Source organism: Hetaerina americana, unplaced genomic scaffold (genome assembly GCF_022747635.1).
Source record: "Hetaerina americana unplaced genomic scaffold, ioHetAmer1.1.p SCAF_6, whole genome shotgun sequence".
Taxonomy (NCBI): domain Eukaryota; kingdom Metazoa; phylum Arthropoda; class Insecta; order Odonata; family Calopterygidae; genus Hetaerina; species Hetaerina americana.
The window spans coordinates 89,334,104-89,359,297 of NW_027287205.1; the positions used below are offsets into that span (position 1 = coordinate 89,334,104).

A 25,194-nucleotide genomic window follows, 5' to 3' on the forward strand; every position below is an offset into this window, starting at 1 on the left:
TGGGATCACCCTCGTAGTCTCCTTATAAGTCAATATACTTTTTCCAGCGATGCTCTTAACTATTTTTAACCTTTCCAAATAGTTTTAGATGTATTTATCGCCAAAAGAGGCGTTTACGTATATGATAACCTCCTCGTCTGATGAATAAATCTGTAGCCATGGCGACTGCCAAAGTGTGAGCATGTGCATTGTCCTGATTGACAATCACTTTCTTCTTCTTCAAATGTGGTCTTTGTGTTTGCCCTCAGAAATACTCGCTGCCCCTTGGCTGACTGACAAACTAAAGCTTAATCATCAGCAAACCTAACTGATGTTACAATCTCCTCTGAATTTCATATCTATCTCCAGTTCTTCCCATAACTCTTTAATTATTTTCTCCACACATACGGTGAATAGCACCAGTGATAATGAGCAACCGTGCGTTATACCTCTTCCTACCACTGCCCATCCAGACTCCCCATTCCCTAATCGCACCTGAGCAGTCTGAAACGTGTACGGGTTGCGGATTAGCCTCCTGTCCCTGCGATCTATTCCAATTTCCTGCAATACGCCCATTAGTTTTTTCCATTTCGCTCTATCAAATGCTTTTTCAAAATCCATAAAACAGGCAAATACGTCTTGATTGTATTCTGTATTCCTCTCGATAAGTGATCTCATTACTGCAATGGCATCATGCATACCTCTTCCCCTCCTTAACCCAAACTGATCATCCCCTAAGTAGTCGTTTGCCCTGCTCTCCATCCTTTTCTTGATAATCCTGAGAACAGCTTTAGCTGTATGGGAAATCCAACTTATTGTCCTGTAGTCCTCACATGACGTGGCCTTTACCTTTTTCGGAGTAGGAACTAACACTGATCTTACAAAGACTTTCAGCCAGATTCCTTCCTCATAGATACTATGAAGCAACCCATATAGACTCTTACTCCCACATTTTCCTCGACCTTTTAGTAGTTCCACAGGAATGTTGTTCACCCCCACAGCCCTATTTGATTTCATCTCCTTTAATGTCCTTTCTATCTCATCGTCGAGTATGCCTGGGCCTAAGCTATCTTCCTGTACATCATGTTCCTTTTCTATGTCTAATCTTGTTGACCAAAGTTCTTCCATATATTCCTTCCACCTCTCTTAGATCCTTTCTGTTTCAACTTTTATCTTATCCAATTTATATCTGACTGTTAGCATAGATCTTCCCTTCTTACTTCCCGATAGTGATTTAACCTTGCTGTATAGTGCACTAATTCCACCATTACTCTGCAAACTTTCCATATCCTCGCACTGCATCTTCCATCATGCTTCTGTTGCTTTTATTTCTTATCCATCTCAATTTATTATTCAACTCTTTGTTCTTACTTCTACCTAACTCTTAGTTCACATTCTTCCATTTGATTCTCTCATCCATCCTTCCAATCATAACATCCATGGTCCATAGTTTCCTTGTTCTTTTGCTATTAACAGTTCATCTAGTTTCTTTCCAATGTCCATTTTTTGATATATATACATTTTTCCTCAATATTTCTCCTCTTGCTTGCTCCTTTCCTTCATTTGCGATTTTCCCTACAGCTTAGTGATACTCTTTCCTTGTCATTCCAGTTAATGCTTCTAATTTCCATTTTCCTATCTGCCACCTCCGCATTATCTTTTTTAATCGGATGCTACATTTTATAACAACTAAACCATGGTCAGTCTGCATTTGCTTCCAGGAAACTGCTAATTGATCATGCTGTTCCCAACTCTTTGCCTCACCATAAGGTAAACTGACACTTTTCTGAGTCACCAGGCTTTTTCCATGGAAACTCAGCTGCTTTCTTCCCACAGTCATTCCTCGTGCCAAAACCTTGATCCCCCACCTCATCACCATCTCTTCCTTTGCCTATCGTTGCATTTTTTCCCCAATCACTATCAAATGTTCAGGAACACATTTAATTATGTCCTCTAACTAATCGTGTATCCTATCCACTCCTTCCTCCTCATGATTGCTTGGTGGCATGTATAACTGAATAATGACCAAGTTCATCGGTTCTGCTTATATCTCTACTAGTAATATTCTTTTCGTCACTCGCTCTATATTGATTACGCTTCTTCTTACCTTTTTATTCAGTATTATAGCAGCCCCATGTTGGCTCTCATCCCTGCCAGTGTATATTAATATCACTCCAGTAATCCCTGCTATCCTTCCATCTCACCTTGCATAGACCTAAAATATCTTTGTATATATCCTCTTTGCATCTCTCACTTTACATTCTCTTACAACGGTATCTGTCCTTACCATTGTACCAAGGTATCTGTCCTTAGCATTGTCTGAAAATTCCAAGTGTCTATTCCAACTAATCCAGTCTTCTTCCCTGGCATATTCTGTCCTGCTACTGTCGGTATTTTTTGCAAGGGTTTTGTGAGATGACGACCGTGGAAGCCTTGCCTGTTCCGCTATATTCTCTATACTCTTTATCATGAGAATCTTGGGATTATTAATTGAGGTATTTTCTGATAGCCTTCCTCAATAGTGTTTATAAAGTGACAATATCACTGGGGTCAGATGCTTTTGCAGCTGCCTCACCGAGGAACAGACGTTACGTGGACAACCTTTCGTCTGGCTCCTAACACCACTAACATGCTAGTCGAAAAAATAAAGGTAAAACTTGTGGTGGCTTTCATATGTCTATGAAAGACATTCCAGGAATGTGAAATACTTTTGAAACATATTCTTGGAAGTCATTCACTTAATTGTATTATAAGCTGTTCAACAAGTTACAAGGAATAGTTACCAATGTGGATGTGCTAAAATTGAAAAATATTATTATCATGGCCATGCTGATCACACTTTTTATTCCATGTGAGAGTTCTTTGATACAAAATGTAGTGATTATTTTTCCTGAGTGCAAAATCTGTTTAATGCCCCTTATTTCTTCTTTTTCTTTTATTTAATGTTTCTACTCACACTCGATGATGTATATCATGGAGTTAACTCACCATCTAATGATGAACAAATGCATTGCATGGAGCTCCTATTTCTACCTTATTCCAAGTGCCAGTTTTTATTATCACGATATTATTCTCTATCTTAACATTTTGACTGAACAAATAATGCAACTATGAATATCAGTGCTGGAAAATATAATTGACAAACAGGAGTAAAATATTTTTAAAGGTAATTGCATATTTTTGTATGAAAGATTTTTTTCATACTTGTCTGACCAAAAGTCTTAGGATAGGTGTAAATCTTAATGTTGCATTTTATATTCCATTGCGTAGTGACTTCCTTTCATCTTTCTCGAATTATGACGACTATTAGTCACCTGCAATTTAGTTTTGCAGGATTGGAACTGGTGTATAAATATTTCTGGTATTTAATGTAATAATTTATCAAATTTAATTTCTTTTCAGGTGACTGTTGGTTAATTGCTGCCGTTGCTAATCTAACCCTTGACAAGAGGCTCTTCCATCAAATTGTTCCAGAAGATCAGAGCTTTGTGGACCAATATGCTGGTATCTTCCACTTCAGGTCAGCTATTTTAGCTATTATGAACTGTAAATATTGTGTTTTTCTAAATCCTTACATGCTGTTACCTCCTGAACTACCATTGGATTAAGTCATGCACGGACCCATCTCATAATCTTTGTAACTATTACTGTTATTTAAATATTAAACTCAACAAAATTTGTGGGGAATGTGTAGAGAATACTCACAAAAAATATGGCAATGCTTGTTTGAATGTTTATGCATCATTTGTTGAATATAATGCCCATTATTCAAAATATGTCAATGAAAAAACAATTGTTAAGCCCAGAAATTTAATATCCGTCTTGAAAACAAATGTCAATTCCATGCAAAAGGCTTTTTATATTCAATAAACAAAAGTTCATATTAATACACAATCCCACCCTAAGTTGGATTTGCAAAACAATGTTGAGGGGAGCTGTGAGATCAATGATGCTCCATCATCATTGATCTCATCTCATCTTTATGAGTATTTTATTTAAAAAATAGAGATTATGAATCTGTGTCTTTGTAAAGCTGAGATTTAAAATCATTTTCCAGGTTCTGGCAATATGGACGCTGGGTAGATGTTGTAATTGACGATCGACTTCCAACCATACACGGCCAGCTTGCATTTCTTCATTCCAACGAGAAAAATGAATTCTGGAGTGCACTTCTTGAGAAGGCATATGCTAAGTATGTTCTTTTTTTCATTATGTCCAAGCAAAGTACATTTTATTTCAATTTCACCTCATGCAAATATGGCAGAGGAAGAAAGTGACACCCTTATTTAGCAATTACTATTACTTGCATATAAATATTTGGTTTATCCTTAAAATCATGAGAGATTTGGTAACCTTAATGTAGTCCCATGTTAATTGAAGTGGATGCACAGAAACCTTCTTCGAAACAGACTTCTCTTTCAGTCCACCCATTGCATTTATTACCCCTGAATGTTGACTCCTGCTGCACTGCCCACTAAGCCGCTACAAATGCATTAGGAAGGAATGGATCAACTCCAGCCCTCTGTACTATCATCCCCTTCCTCAGATTTTTCTCCTGCTCTGGATGTGTAGTAGTTGCTACTTCCAGGTTGTTTGGATTCGGCTATATGTTAAAAATAAGACGGATAAATCCCAATTGGTTATTATCTGAATTATCGAATTGGCTGGTAATTTTTAGATTCTCATAAGCATGCTTTCTTTTATGCATTTAACCAGACTCCATGGATCTTATGAGGCTCTTAAAGGTGGAACAACTTGTGAAGCAATGGAAGACTTCACAGGAGGAGTCACGGAAATGTATGAACTTGACAAGGCTCCATCTAACTTATTCAAGATCATGCTGAAAGCATATGAGAGGTCTTCATTAATGGGATGCTCCCTGGAGGTTAGATGTTGTTTTTCCTCTCACTTGAGTTATAGTTTATAAATATATTTCTGTACATTTCATATTTTTTTGGTAGTCTGCTTCTTCAGAGTGTCAAACCTGATGACTGAAGATCTAGAGGCTCAACTCTCGGCTCAGGAATCCTTTGTTCCTGTTGAAATGGGCATGATATATCACCTTTCCCACCGACCTTGTGCCTCTCCTTTTGGTGTCACCTTTTTGTGTCACCAATGGAAGAGTTCTGATGGGATGAGGAGTGGTTGCCCCTAGATAGATTTTCTTGCATGAATTTCACGTTTGGCCAATTGCCTTGTTTATTTTTTCTTATTGCTCTGCATGTATTATGACACACCATGCTCATGTTTTATTAAGTGCATTTGTTTTCCAATTAATGAAACAGGCCAAATAGCTCGCGCATAGGGCTGTTAAAATAACCAGCATATTGGCAGTGAGAGGCGTAAGCATGGCCCTGTAACAGATTGCTGCACCTGAATTGAAAGCAAGGCAAAATAATTATTTGTTCAAACCACACCGGATATTTTAGTTGTGATCCACTGATGATATATCAGTGAGAGCAATGAATTGGAATCCTTGAGGCAATGGCAAGTGCCTCAAGGATTCAAGTTGGGAGAACCTGAGGGTTTGGTGATGAGATCTGCCCAAGTCCCATTCATTGATTGGGGATGTTTGGGAATTCCTGTATAGGGTCCATCCATATTTATGTCTCAGCCAAGGTATTTCCAATTTGGACCCATATATGATCCGCTTCATTCCATCACATAAAATGTCTCCAATTTCCTGAAAACTGAATCAAATGAAATCAGTGGCATTAATGACTAAGATGAAATCAGATCAGTTTTAGCAAATTGGAGACTGAGTAAATGTTATGGGGAGAAGTGTATTCAGTGCCAGAAGATGCATGTCTTGTATGTATGGATTCATGACCCTTTCATCTTTCCTGGATTAATCAGTTTCTATGTTATAGTCAACAATTATCTATACCAATTGGATTATGCAAGTCATGATGGTCCTTTTTATGTAGACTCACCTCTTGGTTATTTTTATCTCATTTTATAACTTTTTGGTTCCTTCAGCCTGATCCAAACGTAGTCGAGGCTCAAACTTCGGAGGGTCTGGTCCGGGGGCATGCCTACAGCATAACAAGGGTGTGCTACGTGGATATCACCACCCCTAACCAAACGGGGAAAATACCACTCATCCGCATGAGGAACCCTTGGGGGAACGAGGCCGAATGGAATGGAGCCTGGAGTGATAAGTGAGCATGATGGTGCCTTTGATTTTGTGTTTGAATGCCACATGTGTGCTGTATAAGTGATGCACATACAATTTGCTCAATGTTTTCATTTCAACTTGGAAATGTCTTCTTGGTTTTTACTAATTGCATCTGATGCAATTTTGAAAAATATTTGAAATGCCTTAAAGTCCTTCCACATTGCTGCTTGACTCTTGGTTTCAAATATAAAATGATTTCAATAATGGAAAAAATATAGCACATCCATTGGGATGTAATTATTTGTAGCTGCTTCAGCTTTCATGAATGTTTTGGCAAAGGAAAGTGATTCATGTACTTGTGTATAGCCCATGTTGATCAGCAGGCACTGATAAAGTATTTAAGCAAAAGGGACAACTTTGCATTTGATGAAAAATAAAACTAATTAAGTAGTGCATAACAATAATGGAACTGATTTTAAGAGTGCTATTGCAATTACACATGTTCATTTGATCTTTTTAAAAAGATAAATTCATTAATCAAAGAAAAAGAGATAGCTAAAAGTTAATGTAGATTAGCTAATTAGAGATTTTACCTAGTTACTTTAACCTTTGCTTAGTGCCAGATTAAAATATATTAATGTTGTTATATTATATTTATATACATTGTGCATAATTTGATTTGCTCTGCTATTTAATTATTGTGTGGATCTTCAAAAATGACAGCACAATTTGCAAAGTAATATCTGATTGAGTAATTTCACCAGCATTATATAAGTTAGGCCAAAGCAACCACTCTTGTGACTGTTCCGGTTGGTACATTATTGTGTCATGCATGTTATCAAACATATAATTGTTTTGCAATCATTTGTATCTTCAATAATTTTTCAAAAAAATAATTGACGAAAAAGTTAATTCTTAGTTCTGATTATTTTTAATAGATCTCCAGAATGGCGATTCATCTCAGAAACAGAGAAAGAAGAAATTGGGTTAATATTTGAGCATGATGGGGAATTCTGGATGTCATACAGGGATTTCTTGTCCAGGTTCTCTCGGCTTGAAATCTGCAACTTGAATCCGGACTCGTTGGAGGGCGAGGAGGATGACTCTGGGAAGAAGAAGTGGGAGATGAGTCACTTTGAGGGGGAGTGGGTGCGAGGGATCACTGCGGGAGGCTGTCGCAACAACCTTGGTGACTGCTTATTTAGTGTTGATCTTTTTGCAATTAATACGAGTGCAAATGAGTGTCTTTGACCCCCAGGAGAGGTCTGGGTTTTGAATCCCTTTAAAGTCTTGATTTATTTCACCATAAATATCTGCTAAATGCTGTGTTGTTTTTTGTCCGAAATTTTGATGTATTTTGTAAACCTTGCCTTAATTTAAAAGCATCTAATTTAAATATCTCATCTCATTTTACGTAGAAACCTTTTGGCACAATCCCCAGTACATCATTACCCTTGAAGATCCAGATGAAGATGATGACGAAAGTAAATGTACTGTAATTGTGGCGCTTATGCAGAAGAACAGACGTGCTCAGAGAAGAATGGGTGCAGAGTGCTTAACAATTGGATATGCCATCTACCAGGTAAGATAAATGGGTAATTTCTTATGGATAAGGGAAATGAGTTTTTTTTCATTCAATTGAAATATGTCCTAATAGATATACATTGTTAACATGGAATTTTTCGAAACCATGCATATCTGCAGTAATGTAGTCAAAATAACATTTAATGCCTCTGTGAAATGAAAATTTCAGGGTCTCTGGTTGACCAGTTGAGAATAAATTTGGAACAAGACTTAACCATTTATACGTTACATCTATAAAAAATGTGATATTTTTGTGAGTTAATGGGGTGAAATAACCATTTATTCATCTAATTCCTGTTGCAATGAGCATGTTATGAGATAAAAGTTTCTAAAAAGTGTCTAAAATGAACTCTCTTGGGGGCTACTTAAGGATTACATTGAAGGTGAGATTCTGAAGCAAATGCCCTTTACTTCTGGTATTTATTTCTCAATGTTGGCGTTGGCAGAGTGGGGTAGGGAAGTGGTTGCCTTCCATCCATCTGGGATTAGAAAAATTGGAGTTTACCCCAGAAAGGAAAAGCTGAAAACTTCAGAGACCAACCTCAATTAGAAGATGTAATACTTCAATGATGATGAAGGAGGTTGGGGACAAGAATATCCACTTCAAGGGCCTTTAGTTCAGGAACCAGTGGAAACACGTGCCAAGGATACAGGCATTTAATCATTCCATGCAAGAGTAGGATGGCTAGATAAGCTTACAAATTGAAAGAGAATAGGCTGAAGTTTGTAATTTAAGTTTAAGTACTGATAAAGTTGGCCTCTTAGATTTCCGAATAGTTGTGTATGTAAATATGTTTTCGCATATTCAAACTCCCTCTCTTGCAGGTGTAATGGAAGAAATATAAAAAATGAGACTCATTATAAAAAAATGTGAAAAAAATTAATCTGTGCAAATTTCACTGATTTTTACCACCATTTTATTTACTATATACCGTATCATTTAATTTATAAATTTCAATTAAGAATGAATGAATTTCAAAATGTCTTTTAAAGCAATGATTTTTTTTTTTAAACTCTGGCTCCTCCCTTCTTTAACCATTGAGATTCCATGAAACAACCATCACTTCAAAATGTGTCATAAGTATAATGATTTTCTCGTTGTCATAATTATGGGATTTTGAGCAAGTTTTTTTTTTCTATCTCAATGTTGACAGCAGGATTCTTAAGTTCAGTGGGTTGTTTAATATCCATTTGAATTGCAACCCTCATCACCAACTCTATCATTCTCACAGCACCAGCAAGTAGTATGTTTGTTAGTGATATGTACCATGATCCTTGAATACTTAACCTAAAAACTTAGATCCTCCCTTTTGTCTCCCCTCTAATTGCAGTTGGAGGATCCAGAAAACCTTCCAAAACCTCTTGGGTTAGACTTTTTTAAATACAATGCATCAGTGGCGCGGTCTCCATCCTTCATCAACTTGCGTGAAGTGAGTGCACGCTTCAAGCTGCCCCCTGGCTCATATTGCATTGTCCCGTCCACCTTTGACCCGAATGAGGAAGGTGAATTTGTTCTCAGAGTGTTCTCTGAGAATAAAAACAACATGGAGTGAGTTACCTCTCTTTGAATTATGCATGTTTAAATTCCTTGAAAACTTGGCAATGATTGCGCAGCTCACTGCTGAGATTCGCACCGCCATAACAGCTGTATTGAGAAATTAAGGTGTAATTCTAGCCATAAGTTTTTTGTCGGTATGTTACCAATTTTATCTAGGCAGTGCCAGCATAGCCATGGATTACCAAACCTTCACATCACACGACCATATTTTACTTGAAATTACTTTCTAAATGGTGCACAGCTTCAGAAATGGTGCAGTCATGTCCTTGTAGTAGGACCTTCAGCAAGATTTTCTGAACTTTGGCATTTCTTTATTTATTTTCGAAGTCAATGCAAATGACAGCCATCCTGTAGTTGTTTGTTACAATGCATTATTAGATGATGGAACAGTTGAGTTCAACAGTTTCCGGTTCCCCCGCACCAATTCCGTTAATTATGATTTCTGGATATAATAATGTCACATCATGTGATTAGATAGTTGTAGAAGTTGCAGTTTTTAAAAAATTTATTGACGAAGTAAAAGCATAAAAAGCATCACCACTTTACAAACCTCTATATCATCTCTTTATTATCAATATTTGAACGTTATCTAATGCAATTGGTGCTCTCAGTAAGAAATAATTACTATCATTCATGTTTTTGGGTTTGAGGATTATGGAATGTGGTCAGTGTAATTAAAATAACTGTAACATCTGCAATATTTTGGGAAATAGTGGAAGTCGATAGTTGTCAATATTTACCTGTCAAAGATCCAATTTGCATTTGTTTCTTTTAATTTAATAACTAAAAGAATGAAAAATATCTATTTAGTTTATCTGCCAAGGCGAGGCAAGGCTTTTGAAGATGAGGCCTTCGCAAATTTTGTGTCAAGTTTTCTCGGAAAATGAAATTCAATGAAGTCAATCTTGCATCCCAGATCTATAGTAATGCAACATTTTTATTCAATGATGAAAATGATACTTGGAAAATTTAGAAATTTGTGTGTTCTTTTATCAAGATTAACATGATCTCGTATGAGGACTGTGTTTAAAAAAATGTATGTTTATAGACATTGAGTGATTTCTTTGACCAAACTCCTAGAACATCAATAATTGATCCACACAATCATTGACTTAAGACTCTAAATCAGTCATGTTCTAATTTCATCATAAAATTTACTTTAACAAGTCCAGAAGTGCACCCCATCAATAAGTATGATCATTTAATTTATTTTTTCCATTGACCAGGCTGTGAAAATCTCAAAGACTTGGAAGGATTTTCTATGCAGGATGGAAAAGATATAATTTTGCTAATGTCACAAAATATTGAGTTGCTTGAAGCAGTTAGTTTTTTTGGTATGTTTTTCTCTTTTTTGTCAAATGAGATTTTTTTCCCTCTTATTGCTCTTTTTCTGGGAGGGAGGTGGGTGGCATTAGTCACCCTCTCATCTGGCACTCATCCACCCAAGTCGACTCCCTCCTCTTGGATTTATTTTTGGAAGGGCTTGCCAATATCCATGCCCATTCTCAATGGGCATGGGCCCTGAACCGCTTGACATCCGAGGCATTTGCTGCAAAGCACTTCTCTTCACATTGGTTCACAGAGTACAATTGAAGCTCCCGTGCACACAATGAGGAGGCATGGTCAGCATTACTGTGACCTCTGCAGGACTTATAGATATGGAAGGAGGTACATGAGTGCTGTTCAGGAAGGGCATGGGAGAGGCTTAAATTTCCTACTGTGTAGTTCCTGCCCAAACTTAAGAATTTCCATGCTTAACACTGTTTTATGCATCTGTCTTGTTGATTTCCTAAATATTTAAGTATACATCTGTTAAAATATTATTAGTGTTCATTGCCCAGAGTATTAACTACTGTTTGTTATTAGTATGCCAGGCCAAGTCTTCTCTGTAGCGTGCCAAGGAAAAAATGGCTTAATTGAAAATCATTGGTAAAAAGGAATACGGATTTCACATGTTTGAGCAGTGTGGTTATTTTCTGTCATTTCGACTGATGTTGAAGCCTTTGTTCCATCTCATAGAAGGAGAAAGATGATGGAGGCACAATCCAAATATGCACCTCAAGAGGAATCTCACTTTATTTGATGACTTGATCTTAGCACATATCCTATTTAATATGACCTTGACTTTAGGAAATTCCACCTTATTGTGGAAAGATAAAGCAACCGAGTTAAATTTAATAGTTTATTAATAAGCACAATAGTGTGTAATTATTTAAACTTAAAAACCAATATGGTGCTATTGTAAGCTTTTACATAGTTGCTTTATTCCCTAGCTTGTTTAATTGTTCACGTCTTACTTGGCCGATTGCTCATTCCATTTATTTTTTCAGGGAAAACGATGAAGAGGTTGGAATGGGAGAGGTTGATTCTAGGGTGAGTACATTTTAAAACATATTTCCTTGGCATTGTGCATTTTAGTTTCCAATAATGAAAAAGATAGAATATAAAAGAAAAAGATAGAGTAAAAGGAAAAACTTGCCATCAAATGCACAAAAAATTAGTCACATTCTGTTGTGAGTCAAATCTGAAAGGATAACTGAAGCCTTTTTTTTAAATACAGTGGGTATTTTCTTTGATCAAACTTTGTTTTAGTGTAAGGTTTCAATAACCTAATGCTTAAATATGATCCTTAATACAGTAATACCTCATCATTTCTTAATTCTGTGGACCAAAATGTTCAACTTCAAAATATCTGAGTTTGAAAAAAAAAGCTTGGTAAAAAATTATCACGGCCACATATTTTGAGAGTAGGGACACTTTTTGATTCTTCTCATTTGGCACTGTACATCTCATTCAACCGATGAAACACTAGTGAGATCCTAAGCAAGACAGTTACATTTGCAAAACATAGAAAATACATGAGAAAAACAGAACTGGAGACTTATGTATGTATATGACATGCACACATGTAATAATATTTGTCAAAGATTTATCTGGCACATGTAAATGTTTCAAAAGTCCCTGAATAGCTCTGCCATGTATATTTATGCCTTGGTCTAAATACAGAATCCAGTTCCTATACCCATTTTGTAATTTAATTAATATAGAATTGCAACATGCTTCCAATTTTCAAATTAAAAATGTATTCAAATGTTGTGGTGTTATGATAAATGTCCACACTTGTGAAGATTCCATAAGGGGTCACCCATTTCCATTTTCAGTGGCTTCCATTGAGTGTGCTCTCTTGGCATAGTTTGGTCCACTTGGCCATTTGTTCATTTGGGATCCATCCAGAGGGACAGAATTGAATGGGTAGTTAACACAGGGCAAGATAAACAGAAAAAGGGAGGCGGGGACGTAGTGAATCACGTTAGGATTGATGCGTTAGGGTGCTGGTATGCTTCAAATGGCCATCTTGAGGCCTGCGAGAGGGTTTTCAGTTTGATTAGAGTGCCAATGGGTGGGAGGGAAGCAATTATTCAAACTTTGTAGCATTTGCCAAACAAAATATGTTATTATGAAAGCATAAAATGCCATTAACAGTTTCCTTGTCACTTCTTTATTTTGTGGATGGCCTTGGCATCTACCTTCCTAATCTCAAGAGACCACCAATTCTGTTTATTTATACCCCATCCCCCCCTCTGGGAGATAGCAGTCAACAGCTCAGTGAACTCTCGTCCATCTTTCTAATTCACTGATTGAGGGAGAGGGGAGGGAATAAAATGTTTGCACCCAGAGTGTAGGCTGATCTGAGTGGCCTGGATGGTCTGCCTGTGATCTTCCTTCTCCTTTCCTGCATCAACTGATGGCATCATTCACCGAAAGGATAAACAGAATTTCACCACAGAGACAGAAAATTATTGGCCTGCCGCCATTTGGATTATATCCAGTATTAGTTCACCAATCAAGAAGTTGTCTTGTGTCAAGAAGCAGGATTGAAATGATGAGGTTTTTCTGTTTCATCACAGAATTGGTGCAGTCTTTGGTGAAATAATTGACACCATTCTCAGACATTTATTCTCACACATGCTCGGATTTTCCAAGTGAATGCTTGACCTTTGTCCATGACAATCTTTGGTATGTGCATAATTGAAATTGATTTGCTTTGATTGCCATTAGATTAAGGAAGCTGAACCTCAACCTGAAGACAAAAGCAGAGATGAGAAAGTCAAGGAGTTCTTCAGAAAAATTGCTGGTGATGATCTTGAAGTGGATTGGATGGAGTTGAAAGAGATATTGGATTTTGCCATGAAGAATGGTAAGGGCTTATTTCTGTGCAAAATTTCAGTGAGTAAATAATCGTAAAGATTGGTTCTACTTTGTGTGTCACATATTTCATGTCATTTACGTTAATCTTCAATTTACTGCATGAGCTTGAGGCACAATGTGTAACTGTACCTTGAAATATCTATTCAAAATGCTCAGACAGAGCCAATTCTATAATCGCAGAAGCAATTTACTGGGCCATTATGACATATTTTTTAAAATCCAATATAACTTCTGAGAAAAATATTAATATGAATACATTGGATTATCTTTCTCATAATGCCTCCTGTATTTGTGAAAATTATGTTTTTCTAATAAGCTTTCATTATCGCCAAAACATGGCCAATCAAGTTAGGGTTGCATGTGGACTGTGGTATATCATAAGAAAAGTACTTTTACAGATGACATAAAATTTGTTATTCACTCTAGGAATCTATATCCTTTAAATTGTATAAATTCCATTCAACTAGTTTCGCCTTGTGTAAATCTAAATATGCAGCACCACTCACTTCTCAATCATTTAAATTTAACAGTGTTATGTTTGAAATTAGTAGCTACATATGTATGAAGATTTGTGTCAGAATGTAAACATATGATTTTTGCATGCATATGTCGATTTAGAACCTTTGCATTCATCTTTGCATGGACATATTCGATGCTACTCATCTGAAAATATGAAAAAGTTTCTATTCATTTTATATGCATTTAAATAGTGTAAAATAAATTTAAATGGTTGGGCTGACTTACATAGTTGAAGGTATGCTCATTGAGCCTTGTTCTCCTTGGGCCATATATCTCTCCGGTGAAAGTGCTAATTAGTTATTGTCAAAATCTTCTTGAGTATCAGTCCTTTTTCTTATAAGCAGCTGTTTCACTTAATTTTATTCTTAGCCTTTTTATTACGGTATAATTTTCATTTCAGCTTTCATATTTCAAGATTCATTTTTTCTTTTGAAGTCTCCAGTGATCCCCTGGAAAACAATGCATGGACATAGTTATAATTGTATTTCATTATGTGTCAGAAGTATCATATTTACTTGCATATAAGCCGCTACTCATGGTTTTTCATTGGGGAAAAAATTGAAAAACTAATTTGGTTGATGGCTGAGTGCGTTCTGGTACCAACTTAAGAATACCAAAATATTGCTGAGAGTTTGCAGCAAGGTGTGCATGTTTTCCATTTTTCTAACTCTCCATGGATAATTTTTAATCACTTGTGATAGAATCCACTGTTTTAAAAAATTTGAATCAAATTATGACAGCAATATTTAATGCAATTAGGTGTTCAGAAATATGTTTTTTAGACAGCCAAACATGTGAATAGGTTATATACAGTAATTTTTCTTAGTTTTAAATGATTATATTACTTATCTGATGAAGAAAAATGGCGCTTATTATTCAACCAGTTATTGCAAGATAAAAAAGTTGTAAAAGTTGTAATACTATCTCTAACAGTTATTCACAAAAAAGAATTCAGTAAACTATCAATTATCCACACTAATGGATGCACAATGAAGCATGTAGAATCTTAATATGCGGAAAATATAATAAATGGATATATGTACGTAGAGGGATATGGAAACTCTCATTTTTCATTCCTTGTGATTAGTTAGCCTTTTTGGGCTGTGTGAAGTATACTTTTACCATTTTTTTAGCCATTTTTATAAGGATAGAATTATAGTTTCACAAGAATAGAGCTCTGCAATCAATTGAATAGCAGAACATATTTTCCTCAGAAAGTTAAACCAAAAATGTTGGAATAAAAATATTAAATACTATTGGTAACCTTTTATTTTGTGAAATTAAAAACTTATTGCACAACCCATCAAAACTTTTATTTTTTTAAAAGTATGTGAAGTTTCAAAGCTTTTAATTATATTTGAGATTGAAATTTATTAAAATTTCAAAGTGCTGGGGGGAAGAGAGAATGGCAAGGACAATCCACAAAATGGATAATCTGCAGCGCATGGATAATCGAGAATCCATCGTGTAATGTTAATGTTACCTTGGGCCTCTGACCAGCAGTGGCTGTAATGGGCCTGCTTGTCCATGGCGTCTCTCATTCCTAATGAATTTATTTCCTTGACCAAATGACTTTTCTAAAACCCGTCTCCCTTAGTTAGATTTTAAATCTTTTTCAAATCAGATAAGATAATATACTTATTATTTAAATCTTTAAAAAATATATCTTGCATGAATATATAATTGGAGCAGCAATTTAAAAAAATTGTAAATATACAAGGTACCAAAAGCTAACTCAGATGCACTCAGCCATTCTCTTAGTTTCTGCTAGTTATCTCTCTTAATGCCGGTAAGTGGGTTCAGTGGTGTAGTCTGCCTTCCCTATCAAATCTTTAGCAAATATTGCTGAAATTGATTCTTTAACCATCATTATCCTCAACACCAGGAAATCGCAACGTGCAATCAAAAATCTCCATAACCTTTAATTTTGTTGCCAATTATGACCTGGGAATGTAATTGCATTAAATCTTCATAATACCTTACTTTAAAAATTTCCCCACATGTTCACAAACAACAGCCTCACCAATTATTGTAAATAGAAAAGGTGCTACTCATATGCAAGTAAAAGTGGTATGTATTTTTCTGCCATTTTGTTGTGTTTTCTCATTTTATTATTTTAAATTCAGTATAACGTGTCTTATGCTAAATTTACAGCGGATATTTAGGAAGTATGTCTCAGTGCTCTATATGCATGCCACAGTCAGAGCAAGTTGTGCACGTTTGAATTGTACAAACTGTGTTGGGTATGTTCAAAGCGTTGTCAGCATGGATGTTTGTGTTTCATAATAAGTGGCAGTTGTACATAATGATATTCATCTTGATTGTAGTTTTGTTTCAGTGGTCTTAGATTTCAGCCTTAGCCACACTGTTGGTGTGTGCGTGTGACATAAATGTGGCTGTATTTTCAGTGATACCAGCCTTAGCCACTTGGGGTGTGCTTGCTGCATATATGTATGGATGGATTTGTGTTCTCATCAGTCTATTGACCCATCCTAATTCAAAGTATCACTGTTCCCAATTCATTCACAGGTCCCTCAACTGGTAAGAAATGGAGGACGTCCAATACACGTCAATTTCAGGCTATTTTCCTTTTGTAACAAATTCTCTATAACAGAAATAATGGGTCATTTCAAGCCAAATTAATCACTAACTAGTATTTTCAACTGAATGGGAACACTGTAGAAAAGCGTCACTCTGTAAACATTTGTGTCTTCACTTAAATTAATATTTCCAGTATTTTTCTATTTCATATTCGAGTCCCCTGTTCTCAGAGCATGCATTAAATCTGTAAGTTTTTTCTGTTGAGAATGCACCCAATAATTTTGCTAAAGCCTCAGGCAGACATATTAGGCAGTTGTCCCTTCTTGCACTTTAACTAGTCCATTAATTTAGCTGGCATGACACCCTGTGCAGTTGCCTCTCTGAAATATGAGGATTTCCCATTTGTTATAAAGTAATACAGATGTCATAATACATGTTCTGTGAGCTGGATTGAAACTAATCATTTGATTAAATCTTATAAACTTGGCTTCTCAAGTGCAAATACCCTTTAAGTGGCTGAAAGGAATGTTTTATGAGCCTAATTTCCTTTGAAGGTTTTACTTTGATCCAGAATTACATGCTTCTCAGTCTCCTTAATGTAGGTATTCTCTCATTGGAAAGTGTCTAATGTATATCTGAACATCATCATCAGTGCACATCCTTTTTAAATCTTATTTTTACTTTACATTTGGGTACTGTGGTGAAGGTGCACTTATGACAAGAGTAATATTTCAGTTATGTTGCCGCAATTGTCCTTGGAATATGCTGTGGAACTTTATGCTTTGTGTGTCATTATGCTTTTTTGTGTTTAAGTTAAGAATTCATGTATTTAATGTGCCTATAACTGATCTTTTGCTAGGCTTTTGTTTGCCTTAAGACTCAAGCTCATCTTCAAAGACCATTCCAATCTTGTCCAGGTTAAAGTTAGTTATTTCTGGATTTAGTGCAAGGTTCCAAATAAGGATGCGTAGGTTGCAACATGTAAATCTATCAGTTCAATGAATAGAGACTGATACATATCATTTCTTTCAACCAAAATAAATTTTCAATATTGAAGGCCAGAGATAACACAGTTGCTTTGTTCTTATTATTGCCAATAGCACTTTTCCATGGAATAGCAAAACATTCAACAATTATCATATTTTATCAAAAATATTTTGAAACTCATTCCACCATTCATTTTTTATTCTGTTTACAAGTACCACAAACCATAATAAGAATGAATCATACAAAGTTTCCAAGAATATGAGTCTAACATAGTTGATTTCACAATTGCATTATTTGTTCTTGTATGTGCTATCCATTGAAATGAATGTAAAAACATATCCGCGGCAATTGTACCTTAATTGTAATTTTTGTCGAGTCAATTCTAACTACTCATTTATCAGACTTTCAACCTGCATCTTGGCTTCTTCAATTATATGATGAATGTTAAGGGCTTAATTGCATTGAAACAAGCGGAAGGAAAAGTATCTACCTCTATAGAGAGATGAATTTTCATTTCCTATTGAAACCTTGGACATGATCCTCACTACCTAACTTTAGCTCACTTCAAGTCACATTCCCTTTCTATTCTAAATTACGGTCAGTGTCTCTTAACTTGGTTTAGCAAATATGAAATGGGTGGTTATATGCACAAAGATTCAGAATGTTCGCAGCCAGGTAAATTGACTTTTATTTGGAATTTTGCTCTCAAACTGTAGCATGGTGTTGATAGTTTTCATTTTCTTCCAAATTCATCAAATGTAAATAAAATTGTTTCTGGCTTTACTTGGTGGAAAATCTTCATATTAAAATTGAAAAAAAACAACTTTTTATTATGTGATTTTTCTATGCGGAAAAGCCAAGTTGGTTATTTTTCAATGTTAAGTAGCAAATTTAGTCATTTTGATAATATATTAGGATTATTTTCACCCAAGTGAGCCAAACTTTTGCCGTAAATAGGAAAATTTTCTTTGTTACAATTACCTGGGGATAATTTCCTAAATGGGTGGTAATTTTTTCAAGAATACTTGTGCATATAGTTGTTTGTTGACTCACTTAATATGTAATGATCTTTAATGCTCAGGATGCTAAGGAAACAGCACCCATTGAAATATCTCACTGGGATCACTTATGCCTCATGTATGACATGTATCAAAATGTGCTTATAATCTTCAATGAAGCTTGCTTATAATTCATTTCAAAGAGGGTTAATGCTTAAAGTTTACTGCAATTATTCATATGCTAGCACTTCCCACTTCATTTCATTAATTTTGAAGTCATGTCCAATGATGGTTATAGAAATATGTCAATGTTTTGCACAAGTTCTTTGCAATGCCAGGATATGAATGAAAAGCAAACTGGGGACAATTCAATGAGGTATCAAATTTTCAGTAGCTTTGACAGGCAATGTTGAGGCTGTGATTATTTTCAGTATATTTTGATTCCCGGGCACACTAAAATTGGTTTTGATCAATATCAAAATTTCTTCATGCTTGGCCAAGGCTTGACAAGTCCTTACTGAATGGCCCTCTGGAAGTGATTCATAGCAAAAGGAGGAAATTTATACTTAATAAATATCTGAATCTTCTCAATCTCTCTCATTCATTATCAGTCGGTGATTTTGAGTTTCACTTAGGTGTGCATAATCAAGAGAGCACCTTTAATCTCCTGTCGGCCAGTTACTCGAATCAGATAAACCTAACTCAATCCTGAAATCATCCACTGATGATGATGTGAAAAAATTAAAACTGGCCAAAATGCTTGTTATTTTAGTGGAAAATAGAGGAACAACTCCTCCGTTCATAAATGTGGGAATGTTGCTAAAAGTATTTGACACATATTTACTTAAAACTGTAATTAGCAGTGAGGAAATAGATGAATTTACAATCTGAATACTTTTTGCAGTAAATTTTATGCATTTTTAACTTGAGGTGACCTTATAACCCGACCTCAAGCTCACCCTCTCCCTGCACCCTTCCTTAATGCCTAATGTCTCCAGTGTACATTCTGACCATTAGGTCGTATTTCTATGACAAGGCCCTCTTTCATTGTGTACATCTTTCCTTCTACTTTCCATTGCTTGCGATCCTCTTCATCCCATTCCCATTGACTCATTCCTCATTAATACCCATCCACTCACCCTGATAAATACCTTGCGATGCTGCCAATCACCATTTGCCGCTGATCATCGTCGTGCAATGCCGCTGCCTCCAGATATGCCTAGAAGTGGTGGGGAGAATGAGAGCTCTCTAGTCACCACCCTCCTCTCCACCTTTTGTGGCCTCCTGTGTCGAGAAACGCCCCTTGCAAACATGTTTGGTATGTAATCCACTCGCCAGTGCCTCCCTCCACTGCCCCCCCCCGTCCCTCCACCTTGGATGGGCGGGTGGATGGGTGGAGCCTACGAGGTGTTGGTTTTTGTTGACTTAGCATTGTTTGGGTCATTTTGAAAGCTGGAAGTTGTCTAGCCCGTAGGCTCTTGTCTTTTAACATTCCCAAGGAAATGGATTGGGAGGCATATTTGTACACAGAATGTACATTCTTTGGTTTAATTTTATTGAGTGTATGTATTTCAAGATGCTTAAATGTTGCCCCTTGCCTAAAAGAAAACAATTCTGCATTTTATGTCCTTGCTTTTCCATTGTTTTTCATGCTGGTTTTACCAATGTTTCCCATGCACATTTTAGTGCATTTCCTGTGTTTTTGTCGGTATCTTGTGGTGATGAAGGAAATGAAAAATATTTAGATTAATTGTTAGAAATGCAATGTTTTTGTTGCTGTAAAATTATTATCACTTTGAGCTTTGTTAACAGAAAAATATTCAAGAGTTGCTAGTATTAAATAATTAGATAGTGACATTGACATAGTTGTATTTGTGTGTTAATTTGGTGGTGACTCCTTCCAGGATGTTGTTGCAGGAGTATAGAAATCTTAGTTTTGTTTTCTTTTGTGCTATAGTGTACAGATGAAGCATATAACCTCCAAATACCTGAACTTTTAATTGAAATAGAAAATTAAAAAAAAACTTTTTGATACCATAATTAAATTCTAATATATTTTGTTGAAGTTAATAGCATAGGTCATTTAAATTCCTTATCAACAGTCATCATTGGTTTTTAAAATATTTTAATCAGTCTTTATTATTCCAGGCTCTGTGTACCTTCATTTCTTTGATATTTAAGACTTAAGAGAGATATTTTAATGCTTCATTGATTACTATTGGTGCTTCTGCCGTCACTTAATTATCAACTTTGGTTGATAGCTTTTATAATTTGACAGTCTGATCCTTGTCAGTTGCCATCATCACTCTACACCTCTGATTGGACATGAATTATCCCTCTCCCGTGCTCCATGCACATGGAGAACTTGAATCTTGAGGACTGCATAAAATCTATCTGCTGTACATTGTGCAAAAATTGAAACTTTAATCATACTTTAACTTATAGTTAATGACCCTACTTAAAAATATCGTTTGGAAGATTAAAAAATAAATTTTATATATAAAGACTTATACTACGAATTGTATGTCAGAGTATAACATACTGCTTTCAATTTCATAGTTAAAGATACTGTTTCAGCATTCATTTTGTTATCATGAAAATAATAGAAATGAACAGAATCATTATAATATTATCAAATAATTTTAAGATTTTCCATGAAAACTAATTTGGCCCTGACATAAAACGTCTGCCATGTGTGCAAATGCAATGTGTTATAACATGTCTGTGAGGTAATGTGCCTCTTAACACCTGCCCCCTTTTTCCAGCTGTTCTAGGTGTTTTCACAGATTAGGATCATTATTTCATTGCATTTTACTCAAATTAAAAAGAAAATACTTCAATCTTATGCCATAATTTAATCATTGACGTAAGACATATGACTCACATTAACTATGAATTAATTGAGCTGGACTCTGTTAAATCATTATATGTTCCTTAGATCCTCAGTCATTCTGATTAATTGCTTATCTATTAATTATTCGGTAAATTCTTCTCTTGCTATATGATTCTGTAATGAATATTAATTTACTTAATACTCCTTCTAACCCCACTTCTAAATCAACTTTTTGGTTCTGATATTAATAATAGTTAAAATAATCTTAATTTGAAAATTTGTTGATGGAAGTGTGTAAATATGGCTTAATTAAAGTAAGTATCATCGGAGCCACATATAACACAGTATATCTGATGCAATAGACCCCCAAATATATCTGTAAAGTGTAACCAATATATGCATATATTTTTTCGAGCATTATGCTCGTTTGAGTATTGAATCATCATAGTTAATTAGCACAAAAATATGTACGGCTCCCATAAAGACTGAATTAATTCTCATTTGGATTGATCGCACAACACCTTTAATCATGGGGTCTGATCAAATGTAAGGTAAAGTCACATCTTGAGCTTGAATCAAAATTTGAAATTTTTTCATGACTGAATTTCGAATTGGCTTAAAAAAGACATCAAGTTCCAATATTAGAGGTGTGGAGACAGAAGCACTCCCAATGCATGGAGGGAATTGGCTGGCAGATAGGTGACGATAAAGAAGGTCGGTTGCTTTAGAGGTTGTGTCACGGAAACAAACTTCCAATTCTAAGAATTCAAATAGTGTTAGCACTGAGGAAATAATTCCCCTTTTCTGAGTCTCTTGGCCCGCTGCTGGGGTGGGGGTTAAGGTGGGGGCGAAGTGGGAACCGATCACAGCACCAAGAGGCATGCTAGGAAAACACTCTCTCTACGAAAGATAAAAGAGACACTCCCCGACCAACTGGGAGTGCCACTAATAGCTAGAGATAAAGATCTGGTTTTCATGATTGGAAAGCATCTTAAAAGCTCTCATATGAAAAGAAATAGTTATTGTTAAGGCTAATGGAAATTTACTTGCTGTCTTATCATTTTCTGAATCTCTCTAATAAAGAATCAACAGCCGGCCCTGCTTCTGGGCACAGAAGCATGTTCCTTTAAAAAATGGTATAATGAAAATTAATATTTAATGATGATAATGATAATATTTGAGCCCATGTAATATTTTTCCACAAATAATGTTTTGCATTGAGAAATTCTGTTTCCTCAAAATAAAGATTGCAATTAAATCAACTAAGTGAATATGGAATGCTGCAACAACTGGGCAAGAATAATTTTATCCATAAATAAATTTCCAGAATCAAAACCTATTTGGTAAAGTAAGGTTAGTTAAACTCTAATCTTTAGTATAAAAGTAGTAATTACATCTCTCCATAATGCTGTTTGGGAACCATTCCAGGATTCTGGACCCAAGCACTTTGATTGATATCAATTCCAGAAAATGAAAAAACGATAAATCTCTAAAAAACTACTCCATTCCTTTTTTTACATTACTCTTATAAAGTACTTGAGCAAGAGGTGATAAAAACCGTGAGCATAGGAATAAAGGATTCCACCCATTGGCCCATGTTTCATGTACCTTGGTTTTATTCTAGACTACCACAAAATTTATGCAAGAAATTTGTTGTTTAAAATGTTAACGCTTGATTGATATCAAATAATCCATTGCCAGTTAAAAGATAATCCATATTTTGTGATTCTTTTGTCCTTTTATGGAGTCTTTACCAATTGCATCAATCACGTGAAAGCAAGTATCTCATAGAGAAGGGAACCAATAGCAAAACACTGTTGATCCCTGCAGATAGTATGACAGAGTTGGCTCCTGTCACTAGACAGATTGAGTTTCATGGGCGTCACGTTTGCGTCCTACCGTCTGGCCTGGCTGTGCCAATTCCATTGAGTAGAGGCAAACATTCTGCTCATAGCATAGGAGGATCCCTCCCGGAGTGCCAGGAGGAGAGGTTGGGCTCCTCTGGGGGAGGTTTCCACATTTGCAGAGAACTGAGAAAAGAGAAAATGCTAGATGATCCCGCAATCATACTAATTAGTCTAGGCTCCCTGTTATTTTCACCATTTATTTGTTAAAATTTTTGATAAGTTACTAGACTCGGTGGATATTGGTAGATAGTCTAGAGGATGTTAGCAGATAGTCTAGCGGCAGGTTGGAAATATCCAGTGCTGGTATTGCACCTTTGGGTTCTTAGCACAATCAATGACTTGGTGGGCTGTGGTCTTCCTCGGACTACCAGGACAATAGTTGATCCTTCAAGTGCTGCACTTATGAAATACATTGCTTAGGTCCCATGATGTCTCCTTCTTTAAGGTCTTTGTTATTATAAGTGGCTCGGCACAGTTGAACTCCCTGGTCGTGTTCATAGGAATTTCACTAAAAACAATAAGGGTAGGAATACGAGTAAATATTTTTAAAGATCATAATGCATAAGACCACGGGTTGACCATTAAAGTTCCCTTACAATTGACAATGGGTGGCCCGTTACCTCTGTAATTGAATGTTGCCCTTGAAATGCACTTAGAGACAGAAGTATAGGCAGGGCACAAGCCCATGCGATGGGTAGCTACCTGTTTGCCTCCTGAATTGTGTAAACAAGGCATGTAAGGGTTTTGAAGTTTCCTGAACATCTCTGACTGACCCCTCCCCACAGCTACTACCTACACTAGCGATGGAAACAGTTGAACTCTCTGGTCATATTCATAGGAATTTCACTAAAAACCAGCCCAAGTACCTTTTGTACTGCAAAGTTATTCATTTGATTTTGGAAACCCATTATTGAGGGTTCACGATATAAGTAATGAAGTCTTGTACTTAAAAAAATTTGAAGAATGGTTGCATATATTCACAAAAAAATTGCAAAGGAGACCAATATTAGCCATGGAATTAGAATGGTTGCTTTGAAATTTGTGAGATGCAGTGATTTCCTATTTTTACTCTTGCGCATCACAAAAAATGCGTAAGATATAACTTGACGTCAGGATAGGCGCTTGTGAGATAGAGAGGTCTGTAAAACTGTCATGTGCAACAGCCACTTAAAAATTCAAATTCGATTGATGGAAAATTTATAAAACTGTTTTTGCAATCATAATTATGCAATTTTCAATGCCATTGCATCAGGAGAAAACACCATTTCATTTGAAACATGTGTGATTTTTATGGAGCTTTTCTTAAATAGGTCTCTTTTGAGAATTGTCATTGATTGAACTTATGATTAAAGGATTTTGTGCTCATATCTTTTGAAAATTTGCCCACATTATTAATTTCTTCCTAGCTCATTGGCAATGCAGTCGTTAAGATGAAGAAGAATGGTATGAAATACTTTTGAGTCAATGACAAAATTGATTGGGGTGAGCAGATTTTCTTTTAGGGTTTTCATGTGGACCCTATGCATATTTGTTGTAAACCAGATCACCGATCATACATGTGTTTATGCAAGGCAAGGGGTTCTTAATATTTTCCCTGGTCTGAGATGGAAAAGGGTTTAAGAATGAAAGACTACAGGCATACCTGTATGTCATGAACAGCGTGACAACAGTTGCAGTTTAGATATTGCTATAGGTTTACTGTTATCTTTTGATATGGAGCTGGTAATTGATGTAAACGATTGCAATGGTCTAGCCACAATTTGTAATATCACCAGTGGGAATTACTACTGGTGCACTGTTTTTCTTGTTAAGTCTGCTAAGAGTACATCTCATTTAATGTAATATTGCTCTAAAATCATCTTTGGTAATATATTGTGCATGATGGTGGCCAATTCATGCTAGACAGTAGTTGTGATTGTCCTCTCATGGTTTGACTCAGATGTTTGTAATTTTTAATGGAT

General features: G+C 35.8%; 1 protein-coding gene across 4 annotated transcripts in view; it reads left to right on the forward strand.

Moving 5' to 3' along the window:
- Positions 1 to 25,194, forward strand: part of CalpA (calpain A) — a 166,366-nt gene that overhangs the window by 135,860 nt on the left and 5,312 nt on the right. For 3 of the 4 annotated variants that reach the window (XM_071594277.1, XM_071594279.1, XM_071594280.1), the window contains 10 exons: positions 3,382 to 3,499; positions 4,037 to 4,171; positions 4,696 to 4,864; positions 5,959 to 6,140; positions 7,036 to 7,286; positions 7,516 to 7,679; positions 9,013 to 9,230; positions 11,570 to 11,612; positions 13,299 to 13,437; positions 19,707 to 19,811. In XM_071594277.1, coding sequence (XP_071450378.1) covers positions 3,382 to 3,499; positions 4,037 to 4,171; positions 4,696 to 4,864; positions 5,959 to 6,140; positions 7,036 to 7,286; positions 7,516 to 7,679; positions 9,013 to 9,230; positions 11,570 to 11,612; positions 13,299 to 13,437; positions 19,707 to 19,811 — 1,524 coding nt within the window. The remainder of the gene's footprint in view (positions 1 to 3,381; positions 3,500 to 4,036; positions 4,172 to 4,695; positions 4,865 to 5,958; positions 6,141 to 7,035; positions 7,287 to 7,515; positions 7,680 to 9,012; positions 9,231 to 11,569; positions 11,613 to 13,298; positions 13,438 to 19,706; positions 19,812 to 25,194) is intronic. The other variant, XM_071594278.1, reaches the window with a different exon arrangement.